General features: G+C 39.8%; 1 protein-coding gene across 5 annotated transcripts in view; it reads right to left on the minus strand.

Annotated features, from left to right (window-relative positions):
• The window catches only part of PRKG1 (protein kinase cGMP-dependent 1), a 1,123,517-nt gene that overhangs the window by 897,641 nt on the left and 205,352 nt on the right, over positions 1–20,524 (minus strand). For all 5 annotated transcript variants that reach the window (XM_061635360.1, XM_061635359.1, XM_061635362.1 and 2 more), the window contains one exon: positions 7,919–8,085. In XM_061635360.1, coding sequence (XP_061491344.1) covers positions 7,919–8,085 — 167 coding nt within the window. The remainder of the gene's footprint in view (positions 1–7,918; positions 8,086–20,524) is intronic.

Genomic DNA, 20,524 nt, shown 5'->3' on the forward strand with positions numbered 1-20,524 from the left:
TATCTGTTAGAAAAAGCTGTTTTCCAACATAATTCATCACTCACATGCAGGCACAAAATACAAGTGTTGCTCACTGATTTGTGATGCCTGCAAGCAGCTGCAGAGCAATAAACCTGGAGTGGATGAATTATCCAGTATAGGGCACATAATTCAGTCTGACACTTTCAGGACCCACTGGGGGAAGAACCTGGAACATTCAGATCTGTATTTTCCTGCCCCTTCTAATGAAACACTCAGGGCTTCAGGCTGAAGACTTCCCAAGGCTATGAAGCTCTACTAGGCTAGTGTTCTGTGTGGACATAATCCACACAGGTAGGCTGTTGGTTTCCCCTGAAATGGAAGGGCTGTTAAAGTCTTGAGGACTGCCTGTATAAAACAGAAAGAATTTGTGTTACATACCTGATTGTTCACCCTGGCTTTTTCTCCTTCTTGTTGGAATCCTGTTAGGTCCCAGTGTCAGAGACACATACCTCTTACTCACCTCTAGTTTTGTCCACAAGTCCAGCATCATACATTCATTTTTTCCTTACAACAATCCAGAATGAGATCAAGAATAGTGTCGTAGTAAGAGCATTGGACTAGAACCTGGGTAACATGCAGTAATGCATCTAATGGCCACAATGAGGGGCAATGTGTGGCTATTACATACCATTCTGGTGATGGCTGTCCTTATTAGGGATAAAGGGTTGATTTACATGAGCACTTTTGTTCTACCTTTTAGACTGTTGATTTATTTATTTTGCAGTCTTTTTTATAAAAGGCTTGGCACATGCTGAGTCGCACATAACGCTAAGGTGCATCATAACTACCAATGGGGACCAGGAGGTCACATAGGAATTGGAAAAATCAATGACAGGTTGGGGGAAAGTGTTTGTGGGAATTCATACTAAGAAATGCCATGCTCCCTAATGGAATATTCTTTCAGGGAATGTATATCTAAGACAAACACATTATGTTTATTATATTGTTTTTGCATGGTCTTATACAAATAATATCATATGCAGAAACATGAGCAGCATGGTCAAAAATGTAATCACAAAACACCGCTAAAATCAAGAGGGTTCAGGGAAATTCAGACAAGCTTATAGCACATCAAAACAAATTATTTATTCATGCTGCAAACACTCATACACATAGGCAAGAAATTTTGGAAGTTATGCAATGTATATAGTACAATGTAATACCTCTATGTAAGTATTTTCCTTTTAAACACATGCACTCTATGCAATGCACAACCATCCCTTGAACCACTGTCCACAGGAAAATAAACAGTACTGTTTAATAAAGCAGTAGAAGATTCAATAACATGTCACACATACTAAGAGGGAGACAATAATGGAGGAAACAAGGATAAGATTCAGATAGAAATTGTGTCAGAAAGAACTCATTTAATAAATCACTGGCAAATTGTTGTCCAGATTGTGTGAGTTGATGTGGGGGAGGGCTGGTTGATTGCCCCACTTTGCAGAAGGGAACTAGAGTAGATGCATCTTTGGTTCCCGTATTATATTTCATAAAACATCCAGGTTCCCCCCTTGAAGTTTATCAAGAGACTATCTAGTGTAATTTCCAGTCTATATTCTATATAATGGAATTATTGCACTAAGGAGATGCTGCTGTGGACATCATAAACTTTTTAGCATGCAGACCTTAGAATGTCTGTAAGCTACGCCTCTGGGTTTTATAAACTCCATAGCAGCAATCAGAGTTTACATATGCTGCAAACTGCATACAGATTTCTAACACTGTTTGAGGAAAATTCTTAGGGGGTATAAAAAGGAAAACGGTAATCTATGCACTGATTTCTTTCTATTACAGTTGAAAAGCAGATCCCCCCCCCAAATAATTGGGTTGTATCCAATGTAGCGCTAAGTAAAGTCTTAGCAGCATATTTGTTCCACCGCAAAACATTGTTGCGCAAGAGAATGCGTACACAGTTTGCTGGGAACTTTGTTGCAGGATAGACTGTGCAATCTGATGCGCAATGAGTTTCTACTAGTGCAACTGTTGTATTTGTTTCCTCTGGTGCACAACATTAAAATTCACCTGTCAGCTAGTGCAAGAGCCCTTGCACTAGCAGACGGAGAGCTTTGTATACAGCCCATTTTTTAAAAAAATCATTTGAGGTCTGAGCTTGATATGTGTTGCACTGGAAAAGAAGTAAAGAGGAAGGTTGCTAGGCTGGTCCACCTTGGACCACTGCTAACAGCTGACCTAGGGGGGCACTGAAATTGTGGAACTCAATATTTGGTGAAGCTGATTAGACAACAGTGGTGTCTTCTACAGATGTAGTGCAGGGGAAAGGGAGACACTTCTGGAAATGTCCCTAAGATTCCACACAAATGTTGAAACACAAAATATGTGAGCTAATTAATGTGTGGTAAATGAGATCAGTGCATTCTCTGCGTACAATCATGAACCACTGACACACAAGTAATTCTAATGAAAATGCATATAACCAGTCAAACCAAGCATCTAATCTTGCAGCCATAGCCATCGTTGCCATTATCCATTACTTTCCTATTTTTTTTATCCTTTCATTTTCACTTGATAGATAATCAAACACTGGTTAAGGTAGAGAAATTCCAGACGCCTGAAAATTCTCTGTATTATCAAATCTAGCAATTCAGCAATAGCAAGCTTAAATTACAGGAAACTGACAACTCTATAAGAGTCAATTGTAGTGTGGCATAGGAATTCTTACAATCCAGATCAGTAGTGATGATTCATCTTAGAATTCTTTCTTTGGCTCCTCAATTCATTGCAGGTTGTCTGTAGAAATGTCCACTCCAATCCCATTTATACCCTGATAATGACCTGGTTCACACATAATGCTAAGTTAAACCATGGTTTAGCACAAATGAGCAAACATTTGAATTATAGACATAATCGTGGCCTCTTTGCTACTCCTATGGCTTCACTGCTGTCATGCAGCTGTGACCTACACCACAGGCTCATGAACCCAGGCTCATGATTTATCTTGCTCCAGACAAACCATGAGCTGTACTGCTTGTGGTTTGTCTGGAGTGAGATAAACAATGAATCTAGCTTTGGGTGTAACACTAAGCCAAACAATATTTTAGCTTACAGCAGTGTGATGGCAGCAGTAAAACCAGAGGAGAAGCAAAGCCATTGCAATCTTCACTCCAGGAACCCACACATTTGCTCATTCATGCTAAGTAATGGTTTGACTTAATGTTACATGCAAACTGGGCCATCAGCTCTGAAATTCCTCTTGTGGGCCAACATAAGCTGCTATAGTGATTCACTAGGAAATAAGAGACTTTTACAAATGAAGAAAAAAGAAACGTTATGAGCTTACTGGCAGGCACTGAGAGGCAGTGGTACTGCACAAGTGCATAGCCGCTGACTGGCTAGCAGTGCCTTGCTCAGGTGCAGGCCATGACATTACCAGTCAGCAGATATGCACTTCATGGTACTGATTTAGCAACCCCCATGTCTCTATTACACTTTTCAATGCCCATTGGTAAAGTGCCCTCTTCACTTTGGTCACAAATCTGTGTACCATCACTACTGTAGGTGACGGTAACATACCTATTTGAGACTTAATAAAGACTGATGCTGCTAAATTTCATATTTAGTGTTGGCACTATTCAACCAAGGTTATGTACCTTTAAGTAACTATTTGCTTAAGTTTCCCATTGCAATCAATAAAAAAAATTATTACATTCAGGGGTGTAGTCATCTGGGGTCTGAGGGGATCTTAGACCCTTTACTTTTTGGGGAGCAGGGTCCCAGCAGGGTCCCTAAGTCTCCAGCATCCTGTGAGGAAATCAGCATGAAAGGGGAGTGTTTTAGCCATTGAGAAGAGTCTTTTAACATGCTTCCTTGTCCTGTCCTGGTGACTGCAGCCAATCACAGTGAAAGACTCTTCTCCGTAGCTAACACTCTCCCCTTTCATGCCGATTGGCTCCTAGTGTGGTTGCGGGAGAAGCCATTAACAAGGATCTCATCCTCAACCCGGCAGCGAAAAGGGGAGGAGGGGGCGTGGCTGTGACTAACATGAAGGGACCCTGCACTTCTGAATTTGCCACTACACTACTGGTTAAATTGGACTGAACTGTGCCCTGCACAGAACAGCAGTTACTATAGCTGATCAAAATGCATTTTGAAAAGTACTTTGACTTAAGATTAGGTGTGCCCATGCTCATGTATTTTTGTACATCCACATGCTGGAAACAGGTCATGTACAAACTACAGTATTTGCTTGTTCGCCAGGGATGCTGCTCATGTGCCTTTACTGTTATAACACAAACTGGGTGCAACACTTGCAGGGGAGAATCAGCAGGTGGGAAGAAGAGGTGTATAACTCTCCTGCACCCACTGATTCTTCACTGAAAAGGTTTCCTCCCTGAGACCATTTTTCTCCTAGCTGTGCTTATTTCTACTGTTAGAGACTACCTGGATGGAGGAAGATAATAAAAATGGCCTGGAGACTTTTGTAGGAGGACAACTAAGCATTCTTAACTGAATTTGCAGTTCTCCTCTGCCAGTGTCCCCTAAACATCAGTTTCAACATTTTGAGAAACCCCATGTTTTCCTTGTACCATGTCATTAGTTTTGTCCTCACATACTATGACAATGAATATTTTGGGGTTATTGCCTCCTATATACGGCTGTAACATTAAACAGTAACTACTACTTCTTACCTAGCATGGAAAAGCTACAACCCTAAACCTCACTTACCTGAAAGTAAGTCCCATTGAATTCAGAGGGACTTACTTCTAAGTAGACATGGTTAGGACTGCACTGTCAACTCAAGGACCTCTCTCTGTCACCAATTCACAGCGCACAACATTGTTCTAGTCATGCCTATATTTCCAAAGCTGAAGGAAAAACAAAACAAAACTGTTCTTGCACAAAAAGGGTTTAGCTTTAAAAGGACAGAAAAGCAAATAATTTTAGGACAGAAGCTTAAAAAAAAATTTTGTGGTTTAAGAGCAGCATTGAGGGTTTGGAATAATACCATTGATTTCTAGGGTATTTAAGGCTGCATATCTATGGGCTGGATTGTAGGGGGTCACAACTTAAGAACATAAGAAGAGCCTGCTGGATCAGGCCAGTGGCCCATCTAGTCCAGCATCCTGTTCTCACAGTGGCCAACCAGATGCCTGGGGGAAGCCCGCAAGCAGGACCCGAGTGCAAGAACACTCTCCCCTCCTGAGGCTTCCGGCAACTGGTTTTCAGAAGCATGCTGCCTCTGACTAGGGTGGCAGAGCACAGCCATCACAACTAGTAGCCATTGATAGCCCTGTCCTCCATGAATTGGTCTAATCTTCTTTTAAAGCCATCCAAGCTGGTGGCCATTACTGCATCTTGTGGGAGCAAATTCTATAGTTTAACTATGCGCTGAGTAAAGAAGTACTTCCTTTTGTCTGTCCTGAATCTTCCAACATTCAGCTTCTTTGAATGTCCACGAGTTCTAGTATTATGAGAGAGGCAGAAGAACTTTTCTCTATCCACTTTCTCAATGCCATGCATAATTTTATACACTTCTATCATGTCTCCTCTGACCCGCCTTTTCTCTAAACTAAAAAGCCCCAAATGCTGCAACCTTTCCTCATAAGGGAGTCGCTCCATCCCCTTGATCATTCTGGTTGCCCTCTTCTGAACCTTTTCCAACTCTATAATATCCTTTTTGAGATGAGGCGACTTCTCCTAAAAGTCCCTAGCTTTCTGTTTTGGTGTGGAAACATTGAGTTAATGACCTGTCATTACAATACTGTGAAGTATTCTGATTTTCTGGGGGAAATGGTCCAACAATTTTTTAAGTTAAATTATTTCAGTGACACAAATTTAAGCAGAAGCTTACTCACCTGTTGAAAGGTATGGGACTTTAAAAATGTTAAAGTTTGGCTGCATCATGCCCTTCTCTGTCTTAAGATTTTTGTGTGTGTGTTTTGGTTGTTGAAATAAATAAAAAGGGGCTCAAAGCTATGCTATGGAAAGTAAATTTAGGTTGTGATCAGAAAATGTATCAACTTGCTTGGTATGATTCCTGGTCCAAGCAACACTGCAAACACAAAAATCTTCCAAATTGGAACCCCTGATCATGACAAATAAAACAGAAATACAGTGCACTGCACCACTAGCTGCTTTTCAAAGGTATTGAAAATATCATGAGAAAACACAGCCGGTTCTCAGATGCCCATCATGTTCTCATAAATTAAAGTGCTACACAGTACAGGAAACAGATAGATTATTAAACCTGTCTTGAGCCCTTGGGTCTGTAAAGCTCTTCAGTTCCTTTTTTCAGAATATCTGACAGTGCTATAGGAACATGACAGAACTTTTCACATATAATTCAAATTAAGAATAAAAACATAGTATTTTGCAATTAAGCGATTCTCGTAATACATGAAGATATCAAGGTACTTTACAATCAGCAATCTCAGCATAAAAAACCCTGTACTAAGTGAGAATTTCACTTTTCTGATCTTTTAAAGGGGGAATACCAGTGATATTAAAATAAATGGTTCATATATAGCATAAAACAGTCATTACATTCTTATGCCTTTTTATATAACAATGTTGTATACTCCAAAGATGGCAAAAGAATTCCATGTGCAAGCAAATATTGAAAGAGATGACAGGGTATGATCAAAGTCTTAAGGCCACTTTCCAGCTCAGAATTTCACAGAATCTGTGTATCTCCTCCAAATCATGCAAACATGATTAAAATATATCTCTACATAGACATAGGCATAGTAAATTTCCATAAGCACCTCTGCAGTAAACCCCACTTACTTTTCTCTAAGCTAGACATGCACAAAAGAACAGTCCCATAAATTGTAATGTGGGAAGTTGTCCTCAGGTTGTTTCTGTATCAATTGAAATGTTCACTGGATGTTATCCAACATATATAGAATCCACTCACTTAATATGTATTCTGCCATGGACCCAGTCTGCAGATAAGTGTAATCATAATGTCTGCATAGTCAATGTGACATGCCTAGTACCAACTGCAGGACACCACACACCGTGGTGTTTTTGTCACTTAAAGTTGAAGAGGCTAGATCTGCAACACTTCTACTTCATTCACTGATTACTGAAGGAGTGGGACACCTGTGGCCCTCCAAATCAGGGGTGGGCAGATCTGGATCTACTGAAAGATCTCTGGATAATTTGAAGTAGACTGACCTGTATTTATTTAACAGTAACAGCAATATGATGTGTCTCCCCTTCCATCCACCTATCCCCTGCCACCTTAAGTTATACTTACAAAATGAAGAGAGCTTGGGGTAACAAGGAGTAGGTTTTTGTGTGGAAGGGCTGTGAGGTCCAGGAAGTTCTGGAACTCAGAACAAATCCTAGACTCATAATGCTTTGCAGTAAATGTGTGTCTTTTGCGCCAAGCTCTGGTTGGTGGATTTCAGGGTTCCAGTAAAGAAAAAAGAAGATACTATAACCCTGAAGTCTGCTCACCCTTGCTCCATTGTTGTTGATCTCTAGTTCCCATCTTCCCCAATCAGCCTGGTCAACAGTCAGGGATGACAGGAGCTGTAGTCCAACAACCATCTGGAATGCCACACATTCCCCAATCCTGGATTAGTGGTGGTGCAGATACACTACAAGTGTTATTGATACAGGGTGATATTCAGTGCTAGCCCTATTCAGCGTAAACTCACTGCAGTTAATGGACATGACTAACATAGGTTCATTAATTTCAGTGGGTCTACTCTCAGTAGGACTTAGTTGAATAAAACCCATTGTTAAAAATGAATTCTAGTATCACCATACCAGGCATGAAAGCAACATGCAATCAGTTCAAAACCTGTATAAGAGTACCACTGCCTTCTCCAGCTATGGAATGTTCCATGTAATATAGGAATAGTCTATGTGGATGCAGATAGAGGGTAAATGCATAATATTTCAAAGGAACAGATGTTTAACATACCTTCCATGACATATACCAGTGAACCCACATCTCCCTCTTTGATGATGCAACTGTCTTTACCATATTCCACTGGATACATACAATCCACAATCTCCTGGATCTGAGATAGTTCTAGATTCTTCATGAAGTCATTGTCAAGGATAGCTTCCTTTATTAGATCCTTTGACCTATGGCGAGAAAGGAAAGATGCATCTGTATGTATGAATCAATACTTTCATAAACAGTATGTGTGAATGTTAGTGTTATGTGCACTCACTGACATGTTTAAGTGGAAAGATTTTAACTCATTCACAAAATCTAAATCCAGAAGAGCAGAAACGGCAGAAATGGTAGAAGATGGTGCCAAACAGCTGTATGTTCAGAATTAACTTTTAAAGATGTCATTTCATTTATGAACCCTGACAAAAGTAGTTATATCAAATATTGTCACTATTTGGTCTATGCACAGCACCCATACATGGGATACTGAAACAGAACATTAATAATGTGATGAATTGTTCAGAAAATACAAACGTTTAGAATAATGTGTTGAGAATTCCTTTGGTAGAATTATTGTGGCCTATAATTCAGACATCATCACATAAAAAACATTACTGTTATGAAAAGTAATACTTCCATATATTTTTTCTAGAAACTAATAACTCTCTTCCCTCCCCAACAGTTACCTCAGTATCACATACCAAAAATTATAGAGGTATTTCAGTTCCATACAAACTGTTTTAAAGGTATGAGGTTTCTTGGTTTTAATGAAATACAGAGATAGCAACCACGTATCTTTTTGTAATTGTGTTTCAAAAACCATTAAAAGGGCCACATTTTTCACTCATGTTCTTGTAATTGTTTTGTAAATTTTGAATAACCTTTTCAAAAGATCCCATAGTTAATACTTCTACAATGTAGGTAGGAACAGCCCTATTGTGTTCTTTGCATGTCATGTTACAAAGTTTTTAATGAAGCATTAGCACAAGACTTGAAGGATTATCTACTACTCTGAGTCACTCAAGCGCAAATGTTAACAGTGCTCTACTCATCATAATTTACATACTGAATTTCCCCCCAGTATGTGTATCAGATCTATCTCTATCCATCTGATAATACAGTGAACAACAGAAAGATTACAGTCAACAGCTTCGTAAGGGATTTTGTGCAAACGAGCAGCTGAAAATTGTGAACAAATTTGGGCTTAAAGAACATAATTTATAAATGGTAACATTCAAAAGATAAATGTCATATATCCATATGTATTTGTGAAATTCTTGGTTAGTTTTTTTTTTTTAACAAAAAAAAGCCATGATATATTTATTTATTTGGAAAGTAAATTTATATATTTTCATGCCAAATAAATAAATATATCATGATCTCAAGGTAGCTTCAGCACAAAAACAACAGTATGTGCAACACTCAAATGAGATTTCCTATACAATGTGTAGAGCAGAAACTTCTGCCTTTTCCTAGAGAATGTCTAGCCAATAAAGGGGGGGGGGAAATTGGCTGAGTTTTTTTGCTAAGCAAGTTTTGTTTTGTTTTTTCAAATGTCAAGTCTTTATGCCCTGCCATTTTTTAAACCCTTTACATCTTAGGACACTAGGGTTGCCAGATCAGAAGCATCCCAAACCCTGAGATTTTGGGGGCAGGTTCGAGTGATGTCATGGGGCAGGTCTGAGTGACATCACGGGGTGGGTCCAAGTGATGTCACAGGGCAGATCCGACTCATGTTTTAACATCCAAATTTCTTTACAGATTTGACCCTTCACTTCAGAAAGAGGTCTGAGAAATGAGTAAGAAGATTCTGTACCCTTTTCTGTCTCCCCTGTGGGCTGCTATAAACTCACTTCATCAGCCAACCCAATTCCAGTAAATATAATTCACAGAGAGAAAGAACACATGATTTGGTCTACCTTCATAGGCAGCAGCTTGGGAACAACAACAATTGCAGCTATGCTGCCCAGTATGTGAATTCTCTTTTACCACCCTTGGACAGGAAACAAACAAGAAGGTGCATCATTAGTGGGTTTAAGAAGGTTGAGCGGAGTGCATGGAACCACTGTTGTTGCTGGGAGTGAGGATAAAGGTAAATGAAATGCAAATCAAAAAATAAAAACAAAAGACAGTGATGATTTCTTAAACACAATACCATACCAACCACAACAAGATTCCTATGAGTAAGGCAGAAAACTAAGCATCCCACAACCAGTCAGGATTCCTAAAACCAAAACTAAAAAACTCCTGGCAGCCAATCAGCCAAGGCCACAGAAATCCCCATGCAGCACAACCTGACCTGGTGGCTGTAGTTAGTACAGAATGTTGTGGCAAGATTGCTCACATGAGTGAGACCCTATCAGCACATAATACCTCTGCTCTGAAATCTGTACTGGTTGCTGATTTGCTACCAGGCCAAGTTCAAGGTGTGCTTGCCATGTTACAGGTGCCACATAGTACTTGTTCTGCTCTTGTAAGAAACCGATCCTTTAGTGTGGCAGCACCTATGCTTTGGAATTCCCTGCCTATTGACATTAGCAGGTGCCCTCATTTTACTCTTTTTGGCATCTTCTAAGAATATTTTTGTTTAGGCAAACCTACCCAGGCATGTAGAAGCTATTTTTGTATCTATTTTTAACTCATCATTGGTTTTATTATTTTGAATATTTATAAATACTTGTCTTTAACTGTTTTTGGTAAAAATACTTTTGTTTTTAGTTCTTTCTGTAAACTTCTCGCCATAGGTCAAAGGAACTAATAAAGGAAGCTATCCTTGACAATGACTTCATGAAGAATCTAGAACTATCTCAGATCCAGGAGATTGTGGATTGCATGTATCCGGTGGAATATGGCAAAGACAGCCAACAATCTACACATCAGCACCTAAGCTGGCACGGGCATGCTGGGCCCACTAGGGTTGGTCACCACCGCATCTTTTCTTTGTTCTTTTTTTTTTTAATCAAGGCCAGATGCAGCCAACTGGGCATGTACATGGCTGCAGATGGCCATTTATTATTTTTACTTTAACAATATATTACGGTTCTTACGCCAAAGTAAATGTTTTAGCAATAGAGACAAACTTTTGATCCTGTAGTCATGGTGGTGATATGATTTAAGTGAGTTGAAACTACATATGCTCAGAGTATATCTTTCTTTCCTTTTAAATCAGAGTTAGCCAACTGTTTTTTGCTTGTTTTGTTTTAACATATGAAGAATGCAGAAGCAGCTGTAAAGCATGAAATGGCAAGGAGTGGGGGAGAGAATTCAAGTATTATACATGGCCATCTAAATAGGGAGCACCCATATAAGACCATTAAGTCTAGGGTAGGGATTTCCAAACTGTGGTCCATGGTCCGTCAGAGGTCCACAAGCTTCATTCAGGTGGTCTGCAGCTTGTCTGTGGATCTGTGGTTGAAGATGGGAGACGGCGCATCCATCACATTAAATATTCCTATTGATTTTTTAATCGTATTCTTATTGCTTCTTTTATTTCTTACGTTTATATATTGTATTTATTGCATTTATATTGTATTTCATTGTGTTACAATTTGAAATCTATGGAATAACAATTGTTGCAGCAGGCAGAAAAATCATTACATGGTTCACCAAGATCCTCAGGAATTTTCAAGTGGTCCATGGGGAATAAAGTTTAGAAACCACTGGTCTAGGATCTAAAATTATCTAGCTACACCACAGGCCTTCTTAATCAGTTACTTCATTCATATCATGCAGCTGATCATTAGCTTCTTCAATATAAATAAGGAAAGAATGTCCTTCAGCCTCAAGCTTTGTATGTTCTCATGTTGTGAACTACTTGTCTGCTGCCATGCTGCCATATCAATTAGTCTGTTGTAATAGTATTTTAATCACTTCACAGAACTGTATCCCTCGGCATTCTAACACCACACACTACAAGAAACTTTTGTTTATCAATAAGCAGCATGCAATCTCCTTTCCCCCTTCCTACTCTAAAAAGACATGCAGACTAGTCTTTCAACACTACCTCTGCAATGCCACAGGGGACTCCACTACATGCTGTCATTTTAGCTAGCTGCTAAACCAGTCTGGATCACACATCATATGCCCAGCCATGCCAGCTGCAAGTACCCGACATGTGCAGGCGTCGAAGTAGCATGAATAATTATATTTAATGCCTCTCAGTCTCTAAAAAAAGAATGGCATGATAGAACTGTCTTCACAATATGACACAAGAAATCAATTAGAGAGCAAAGCCCCATGCTGCTCTATCTTCTTCCTGTTTCAGTCTAGGAGTCAAATATTAAATGTAGAAAATGTATATATTTGCAGCGCATGTATATTTACTCAGAAGTATGTCCAACTATGTTCAATGGTGCTTACTCCCAGGTAATTGTGTATAGGACTGTTAACATTTCTGTCCAGTATGTCTTTCCAAGTTTCAACCATAATGCAAAGATGTGTCCTTTTGTCTTTCATTCTTACTTTTAAAATTCCAGCCTTCATCCTTGTAACCTTTTGTTGCAAGTACAGGAACGTCTTCATAGCTGACCTTCCTTTAGTGTATTACATCCCTCTCAAATTCTGGTCAGCAGGATTATTTGCCTTGCTTACTGTGCTGAGTCCATCAACATTCTTCCCAGTTATCTCCACTGGCTTCTCTTCTGTCACTGATCAAATACAAATTGTTTTCCAGTTCTGTTTACCTTGGCCCACTCTGACCTTTCAGTGACATTTCTACCTGTGGCTCAGGACAGGCATGAACTACGGGTTGGCACTATGTTGAGGAGCCTGAAATTAGGCATGGGCTCACAGATACCCTCTTATCTTCCCTCTTGCACACTGAAATTTCATCCAAACTGGCAAATTATGGTTTGCTCTAGCTCTGCAAGCCAGGCTTGTAGGCAAGGATTATAAACAAATATTCGTTAACTGAAAATGATAAAAAGCTTCATGCTATAAATGGTTCTCTTGGAGTGGACAAGTGCACCCCAGACAAATCCCACAAGCAAATTATACAGATGCACAGTATTTTTATAAACTTCCTGCTAACATAAAACAGCCTTTGAAATGAGCATTTCCAGGGGATTGAATAGCTCAGCTGGAACACCTGACAGATACCAGATGTTTAAAATTGAGCAATCTTTGAGCTTCCTTTCTTGCTATTAAAAGGAAACAGCTTCCCAAACAGTGGCACTGCTGGGCTGGATTGGGGAGGGCCCTAAATTATAGCCCCATCAGTGGCCCGTCACTCTGGGTTGTAGTCAAATAAACTCTACTCAGAGTAGACCATAAGTTAGTCATGTATTAACTTCAGTGGGTCTGCTCCGAGTAGGACTAGCACTAAATACACCCCTTATGTTTTCTTTCTTTTCTTTTAAAAAACTTTTTCTAGAGTGAGTATATTGCTGTGAGTGAAGCACAGCTCCGGACTGATACATCCACCATCTTTATTGACCAGAGTGCTTCTGGGTGGTGCAAGGGGGCCCTTGAGGGGACTACCTTACTCAGGGTCCTCTCAAATCTGATAGCGTCACCATGGCTCCCAAAATGATAAACTGGTAAACGTTTTCACATAAGACACAAACATAAATGTTAGAAGTGCATTTCCATTGAATGAAATGTTATATATTCACTAATAGGCAAAAAAAACTCCTCACAGTTTAAGAACGTACCTATAGCCAACAGATATTTCTATCAAACTTTAAAAAAACAGGGAAATTGGACAGCTATAGTGAATGCACCAGGGATGACCTCCAAATTTGTAAAAATGTGAACACAATTTGGGTTGGTCTTTCACAGTCCAATTGACTACCTCTGTAGCTTAGAAGAATTTCGTAACATGTTTCTTTGAGCATAAGGTGAGTGGTGGCAACACCTGCAATCATCCCAAATAACAGAAACAAGACATGTGATGTGCTGATCTTTTTAGCAGGTAGGAAGGAACAATATTAAAACAGCTGATATAGTTCAGTTATTCACTTTAAATATGTTTGATATACTCCGCAATTTTAGTGAAGTTTCATGTATCTGTAGTTTCTGAATGTTTTGTGCATCACCATGAAAACTTAGAGGGTTGTTAAGCAAGTGTTTCTGAGTTCAGGATGATAGGTTTTGTAAGATTTTGTTTTGAAATGAGCTTATGGGAAACTGCAAAATGGCATGGGGGTATTTTCAATTTAACATGGCAGAATATGAAAAATCCATGCTGGCTACAGTATACAGCCACTCTTGTGGCTGTATAATAATGTAGCATACCATTTTCACATTGCCAAAATGTGTATGTATATACAAGTGCTTTGTAGAACTGCTGCAACTATGCTGTTTCTGAATACAAACAGTCTGATAATGCTAAGCGATAATAGTATCACTAAAATGGATTCTAAACCCAAATTTCCCTCAAAGTTCATAGTAGCAAATTGCGTTTGTAAGTGATATTTGCATCTCTGGATTTCCCTATTACAACCACAATATCAGTTTTGTAGTTGGCATCGATCACACACACCTCAAAAAACCACTTTTGCTCTAGCTGTGTTCACACTACATAATTAAAACACATTATTTCCTGACCACCAGATAATCCTGGGAACTGTAGTTTGTTAAGAGTGCTGGCAAATGTAGCTCTGTGATGGATAAGCTACAGTTTCCAGGATTCTTTGGGAGAAATAATGTGCTTTAAATGTATGGGGTATAAGCAGCCTGAGGCATTCATTCATACTCATATAACTGGCAGTGGTTATAAGCACCATGTGCTCACAATTTCTATATCTTGATCTCATATAATTTCACACCTGAAAGTCTAAAAATCACAGTTTTGAAATTTGGCTGAATTTCAAATGTTGATGATCCCCACCGCCCCTGCCCATCTTATGTTGCTCAGTTTATTCACTCTACCACTTAAACCAAAAGAGCAACAGCAGTAGAGTGAGAGCAAAGAAAACATATTTTTGCCTTTCTTAGTCATACACAGCATTATGGCAGATAACTAATTAAAATACAACTAGTACATGGTTGTCATCTTGGTGAAGTTTAATTCACTATGGAGACAGTGAGAACAGTTGTCATCTTAGCATCATTGCAAATCTCTCCTCACACATACACATTCTTTCCCAGGTACCTGCCAAACAGCACTGATTAATTTCCTCTAGAGCATTTAATGAAATACAGTTTACGTCTTGTATAATTTAACAGTTACTTTGGATAAAAATACTTTTAGATTAGGAACAATTTTGAAAGTATCAGAACCTAGTATCATGCTTTATTAACTACAAAACTTGTATTTACAGTTGCACTTAAATTTTACAATATTCTATCTATGAAATAAACAATTAAAATTATCCTCTCCTACTGGGAGGTATAAACAATTCTTTTTCAGGACAACAGAGAATCTTCAGTTGCTGTGCTTTCCTTTGTTCTTGGAAAAAAGAAGTTGTTTTATTTCATTGAGCTGAACCATGAGTTTATTAGAGACTATAATTAGTATGCAAGACTAACATTTTTAAGACATATATGCTTTTGTGAATATTCATTTAGACCTGGGATCATCAGCATGGTGTCTAGAGGTGCCCCTGGACACCTCCATTATGCCTCCTGCCCTTCCTGTTTTGTTTTGTTTTTAATTTGGGAAGTTTTGTGTGTGTGTGTGTGTGTGTGTGTGTGTGTGTGTGTGTGTGTGTGTGTGTGTGTGTGTGTGTGTGTGAGGGAGGGAGGGAGGGAGGGAGGGAGGGCGGGCAAGAATTTATATTCAGATAGATTCAGTTGAATCTATAAAATATGCACTTTCCAAAATAATATGAGAATCGAAACACAGCCATCTTTGGAAATTTGCACTTATTCAAATTTTGCAATGCAGTTCACCAGCCAATGTTTACGAAAATGCATATATTAGTGGAAAGCGTGCATGAAAATGAATATGAGTGAAAAAATGAGAAAATGCATTATATGACAATAATGGCTTGCATATTAGTCAAACTGCCTACAAAATGTGTTTATTAAAATAAATTTGAACTAAAGTGCTAGAGAATTTTCATGAGAAATTCACTAATTGCTGTAGAAATGTGGAGAACTGAATTTAGGATTGGAAAAATGAGACACTTGAGAGAACCAAAAGTGACATATCTTTCCATCCCTAGTGTGTGTGCATATCTAGCTATCGTAATCTATCTATATAATGGAAGGGGAGCAAATGGCAGGTGGGCAACAATGGGCGGCAGGGCAACCAAGCAAGAGGCAGAGAAGGCAAGGGCGGGCAAGTGAGCAGCAATGACAACACAGCAGGCAGGTAAGCTGTTGAGGTGGGGTGGTGGCTGTACTGAATTGAATGAATTTATTTCGGTCATGGACCAGCCAACATAGTATGAACACAATACACAAATTACACAAATTACACAATATATGATTTACAATAAAACCATTAGGAGGCATAAAATGTATAAAATTAGGAATACTAAAATATATAAAAGGAACCAATAATTAAAATAATTGATTCATATCTAAAATCTTCTGTCTGCAGGTGGTGGCCGCTGCACAAAATTTAGCTACCCTGAGTGTCACCATTGGGCTAGTGTCTGCTAACAAAAGATGGAGGTAGTCAGCTTCAGACTTTACAGAAAGCTCGTGTAAGATAGGAGTAATAAGAACATGCAGGAGGTGTCGGTAAAAAGGACAGTTCAAAAGAACATGTCCAATGGTCTCCACCTCCCGTGCTTCGCATGGACAAACTCGATCTTGATAGGGCACTCTATTATACCTACCATCGAGCAGGGCAGATGGCAAAACATTGAATCTGGCCAGAGTAAAAGCTTTTCTATATTTGGCCACAGTTAGATTTGTTAAATAAGACATAGAAGAAAATACTCTTTGATTTAGACTCAGATTAGAATATGCCGCAGCCAAACTTAAATTATTCTGTAATTCTATATCCTTGATCCGTTGCTGGATGGCTATTTTGGCCTTAGTGAACACGAGCTCTATGAGAGCCTCAGGTGAAAAACCCAGGGCATAAAGTTTGTTGTATACACGTTGCTTCCATCTAGATTGAAATGGGTCTTCTAGCATCAGGGGAGCCAATCCTATGGGTGTAAATATCATTTTGAGCCAGTAATTGATTCTATAGATCCAGGCACGGGATTCAATTAGTAGACCGACCTCGAGGCGTATAGCCACATTAGGTACACAAGAGGGAAGGCCTAAAATGGCTCTTAAGAACTTGGATTGGATAATTTCCAGAGGGCCATACTCCTCGAACACACAAAATTGCGCTCCATAGAGCATCTGACCTATTACCTTGGCACTAAACACCTGGATCGCCGAGGGGACATATTGCCCCCCTTTGCCATAGAAGAAAGATAAAAGCGCCTTGACAGTCCTCTGGGCATTCACCGTACCGTAGGTAACTTGCAGTTTCCAGGAGCCAGAGGAATGGAAAATAATGCCCAGATACCTATAGATTGTGACCTGCTGAATCGGATGGTCATTTATTTGCCATTTGTGCTTGATCTTTTTCTTGGTGAAGATCAGCACCTTGGTTTTATCATAGTTTATTTTAAGCATCTTCTCATTACAGTAGGCTGCGAGCGCCCTCAAGAGGCGCCAAAGGCCAACACTTGTTTGAGCTAAGAGGACTGCGTCGTCCGCATATAATAATATGGACAGAGGCCTATTCCCCAATTTAGGGGGATGAGAATTTACTGACCTTAGGTAACTAGGTATTGAGTTTATGTACAGATTGAAAAGAGTAGGGGCAAGAATGCAGCCCTGTTTGACTCCATTCAAGGTGGGAATGGGTGCTGACAAATGCCCTGCTCGATCAACTCTAACCCTTGAGCTAGTGTTCTAGTGTAGACTGCGAATTAGAAGCAGCAGCCTTTTATCAATATTTAGGCTCTCCAGTTTATACCAGAGTCTGTCCCTGGGGATCGAATCAAATGCCGATTTAAAATATATGAAAGCAGCAAATAGAGACCCATTTGGTATTGCAGAATATTTTTCAACCAGGTGTTGGAGGACAAGACCTTGGTCCACAGTCGATCTTCCCGTCCTAAACCCCACTTGTTCATCGGCTATGATTTTCTTGGTGGTGGCAGTAGCAGCAGACTGGGCAGGTGAGAAGCCCATAAGCATAAACAGGGCAGCACCGAGCACCTGGGGGCCATTTTGGGAGTTGCCTCTGTGTGTGCGTGTGTGCAAGAGAGAGAGAGAGAGAATGTCCCTGTGCAGGTGTTTGGAGGTGCCTGGTGTGTGTTGGGGGTGCTGTGGGTTGGGGCTGGCATACAAAGCATGCAGAGGCGAAATCCTGTGTGTGTATGTGTGTATTAGGGATAGGCTCCATTGGCCAGTGCCAGTTTGAAAGCATTCCATTGACTTAACAGGCTGGCATCCATTCAAGTTTGCTCTGTATCCGCTAGCTGCTGCTTTTACCAATCCATGGGGTTTTGGCTCGTAAAAAATATTGATATTATTATCAATATTTTAAAAGGAAATGTTCATAAATTATCATTCTTACAATTGATATTTTAGAGGCAGATTTTTTTAAAAAAATCCATTTTCAAAAATAACTGCAGAAATGCACTACAGTAAAATTTGATCTTCAGCAACTGAGAATAAGATTATATTAATAGAAAATTCAGTACCAAATCTGAATTGGGCAGAATTCTAGCACATCCCTAATATATATATGTACAGACACTGTCATGAGCCCAATGGAATGGGCATGGAGCAATGAGAATGACAAGGAGGACCCAGACTTGGAGGAAGATACTAGTGACATATCTCCAGATGCAGTTGAGTTTGAAGGCTCCCAAGCTGCTGACAGTGACAGCTCTACCCCTATAGATTCAGTTACCACTGAGGAGGCCCTACCCAGTAAGGAAGATGCCTCTCCACCTTCCTTTCATGCCCCTTCCTCGATCACCTCTCCACCACTGCTGAGCAGCACCCCTCCTGAGGAGGAAGACCTTGCTGATATAGTCCAACCGCCCTCACCTTGAACAAATAGGCTGTGGCACTGGCAGACCCAAAGAGTTCCCATCATCTCACTGAGGAGCTCTCGCATGTGCGCTTGCTTCCAACAGTAACACTTTCTCACACAAGTAGGGAGCCCGCCCATCCTTACTTAAGGCTGGTAAGGAGGCATGTCTAATTGCTGCAACAATGTTTTAATGCAGTGTGATCAAGCCTAGCTATTCCTATTAATGATGCTCAATCCTGTACAATCTGTAAAGTGATTCATGAAGCGCTCTGAACTAAAACTTCCTATTAAATCTATTAAAGAAAAGCACACCCACATTACTGTGTCTGTTTTCAACCAGTTCAGCAATGACACACGCACACTTTTTGAGGTCTCCCCAGAATGCCTCTGAACCCATGTAGTCCCAGAGGTATTCTTAGAATAGGAAAGGAAGAGAGCAGGGCACTTGAAGTTGCTGCTTTCCTTTCAAGTGTGCACAGTCAACCTGATTGTTTTGGATTTTTACTTAAATTTGTTAAGAAAAGGAAGGGGGGAAAGGACTGCCCTAGTTAGTGTCTGGAGCCCCTGGGGGAGTGATGAAGGGCTAAGAGGAGGGAGCATTCGGGAGTGTTGCCTGCTTTAATTTTATATGGGGGGATGTGTGCTTGTATGGAGCTGGGGGTGAGGAACAGACTGTTGCCTGACTGTGTTTGGGATCATTTTGTGGGAGGGGGAAGGTATGCGTCCACAACAGTTTCTCAAATTTCAAAACATGTCCATAGGCCCGAAAGGTTCACAACCCCTAATTTAGCCACAGATTTCTCACATCTCATCCAGCAAGCAGCATTTATATGAAGACCTTCTATTATTCAAAATAGAGAATGCTGAAATGCCTGGTATCTGGTAGCTGACTCTGGCTGTCATTCTACAGCTTTCATATGGAACAACCACATTACACTACAAGGCAATGCCAATAGACCTACTGTAGAGAAAGTGGCTTTAAGGTCTTGCCTGAAGGGCAAAATAAATATAAATCAGAGTACCATGGAAGTCCAACATGTTTTTTTAAAAATACAATGCACACATTGTAAGGGACTTGCATTTTGCTTTCAACTTACTATTTTCCATATGTGTTTTCATCGACTGCCCAAATATAGGTAGAAATGTAAGCAAACCAGAGCACACATGATAACATCACCTGGTTCAAGAAAGTTTGATTCAGAACGTTTCTGATTCTAATTGTAAATGAGGCCTAATTCACAGTTTATTGTAGCAAGCCACATTTGCACCATTATCTGCTGGGACAATGCATTACACAAATAGCCAAGCAATGGAGAGGCATACATATCCAAGCAGTAGAGACATTGGTAGGCATGTGCAAAGCATGTATCCTCTCTGTGTAAGTGATGAGTTCATCCATCTGCATGCCTATGTAAATGCAGCTAATATACCTGCCTGACATGGTCCACATCGGCGCAAAAGGAGTTTGAAATAGGCAGTCACCAGTTTCTGATAACAAACTTATAATGACCATAGTAGTAATCATGTAATCTCTTCAAATACATCTTTTCTATATCTGGGCTATAATGCTATCAAAACTATCCTAAAACTTGTGACACGGGAATTGAAACACATAAGAATATGAGAATCAAGTATTTCACTGCAGCTTACATTCATAACAGTTACTTGAAAGCAAGCTCCAT

The sequence above is a fragment of the Rhineura floridana genome, chromosome 7, assembly GCF_030035675.1.
Source record: "Rhineura floridana isolate rRhiFlo1 chromosome 7, rRhiFlo1.hap2, whole genome shotgun sequence".
In the NCBI taxonomy this organism is placed as follows: Eukaryota; Metazoa; Chordata; class Lepidosauria; order Squamata; family Rhineuridae; genus Rhineura; species Rhineura floridana.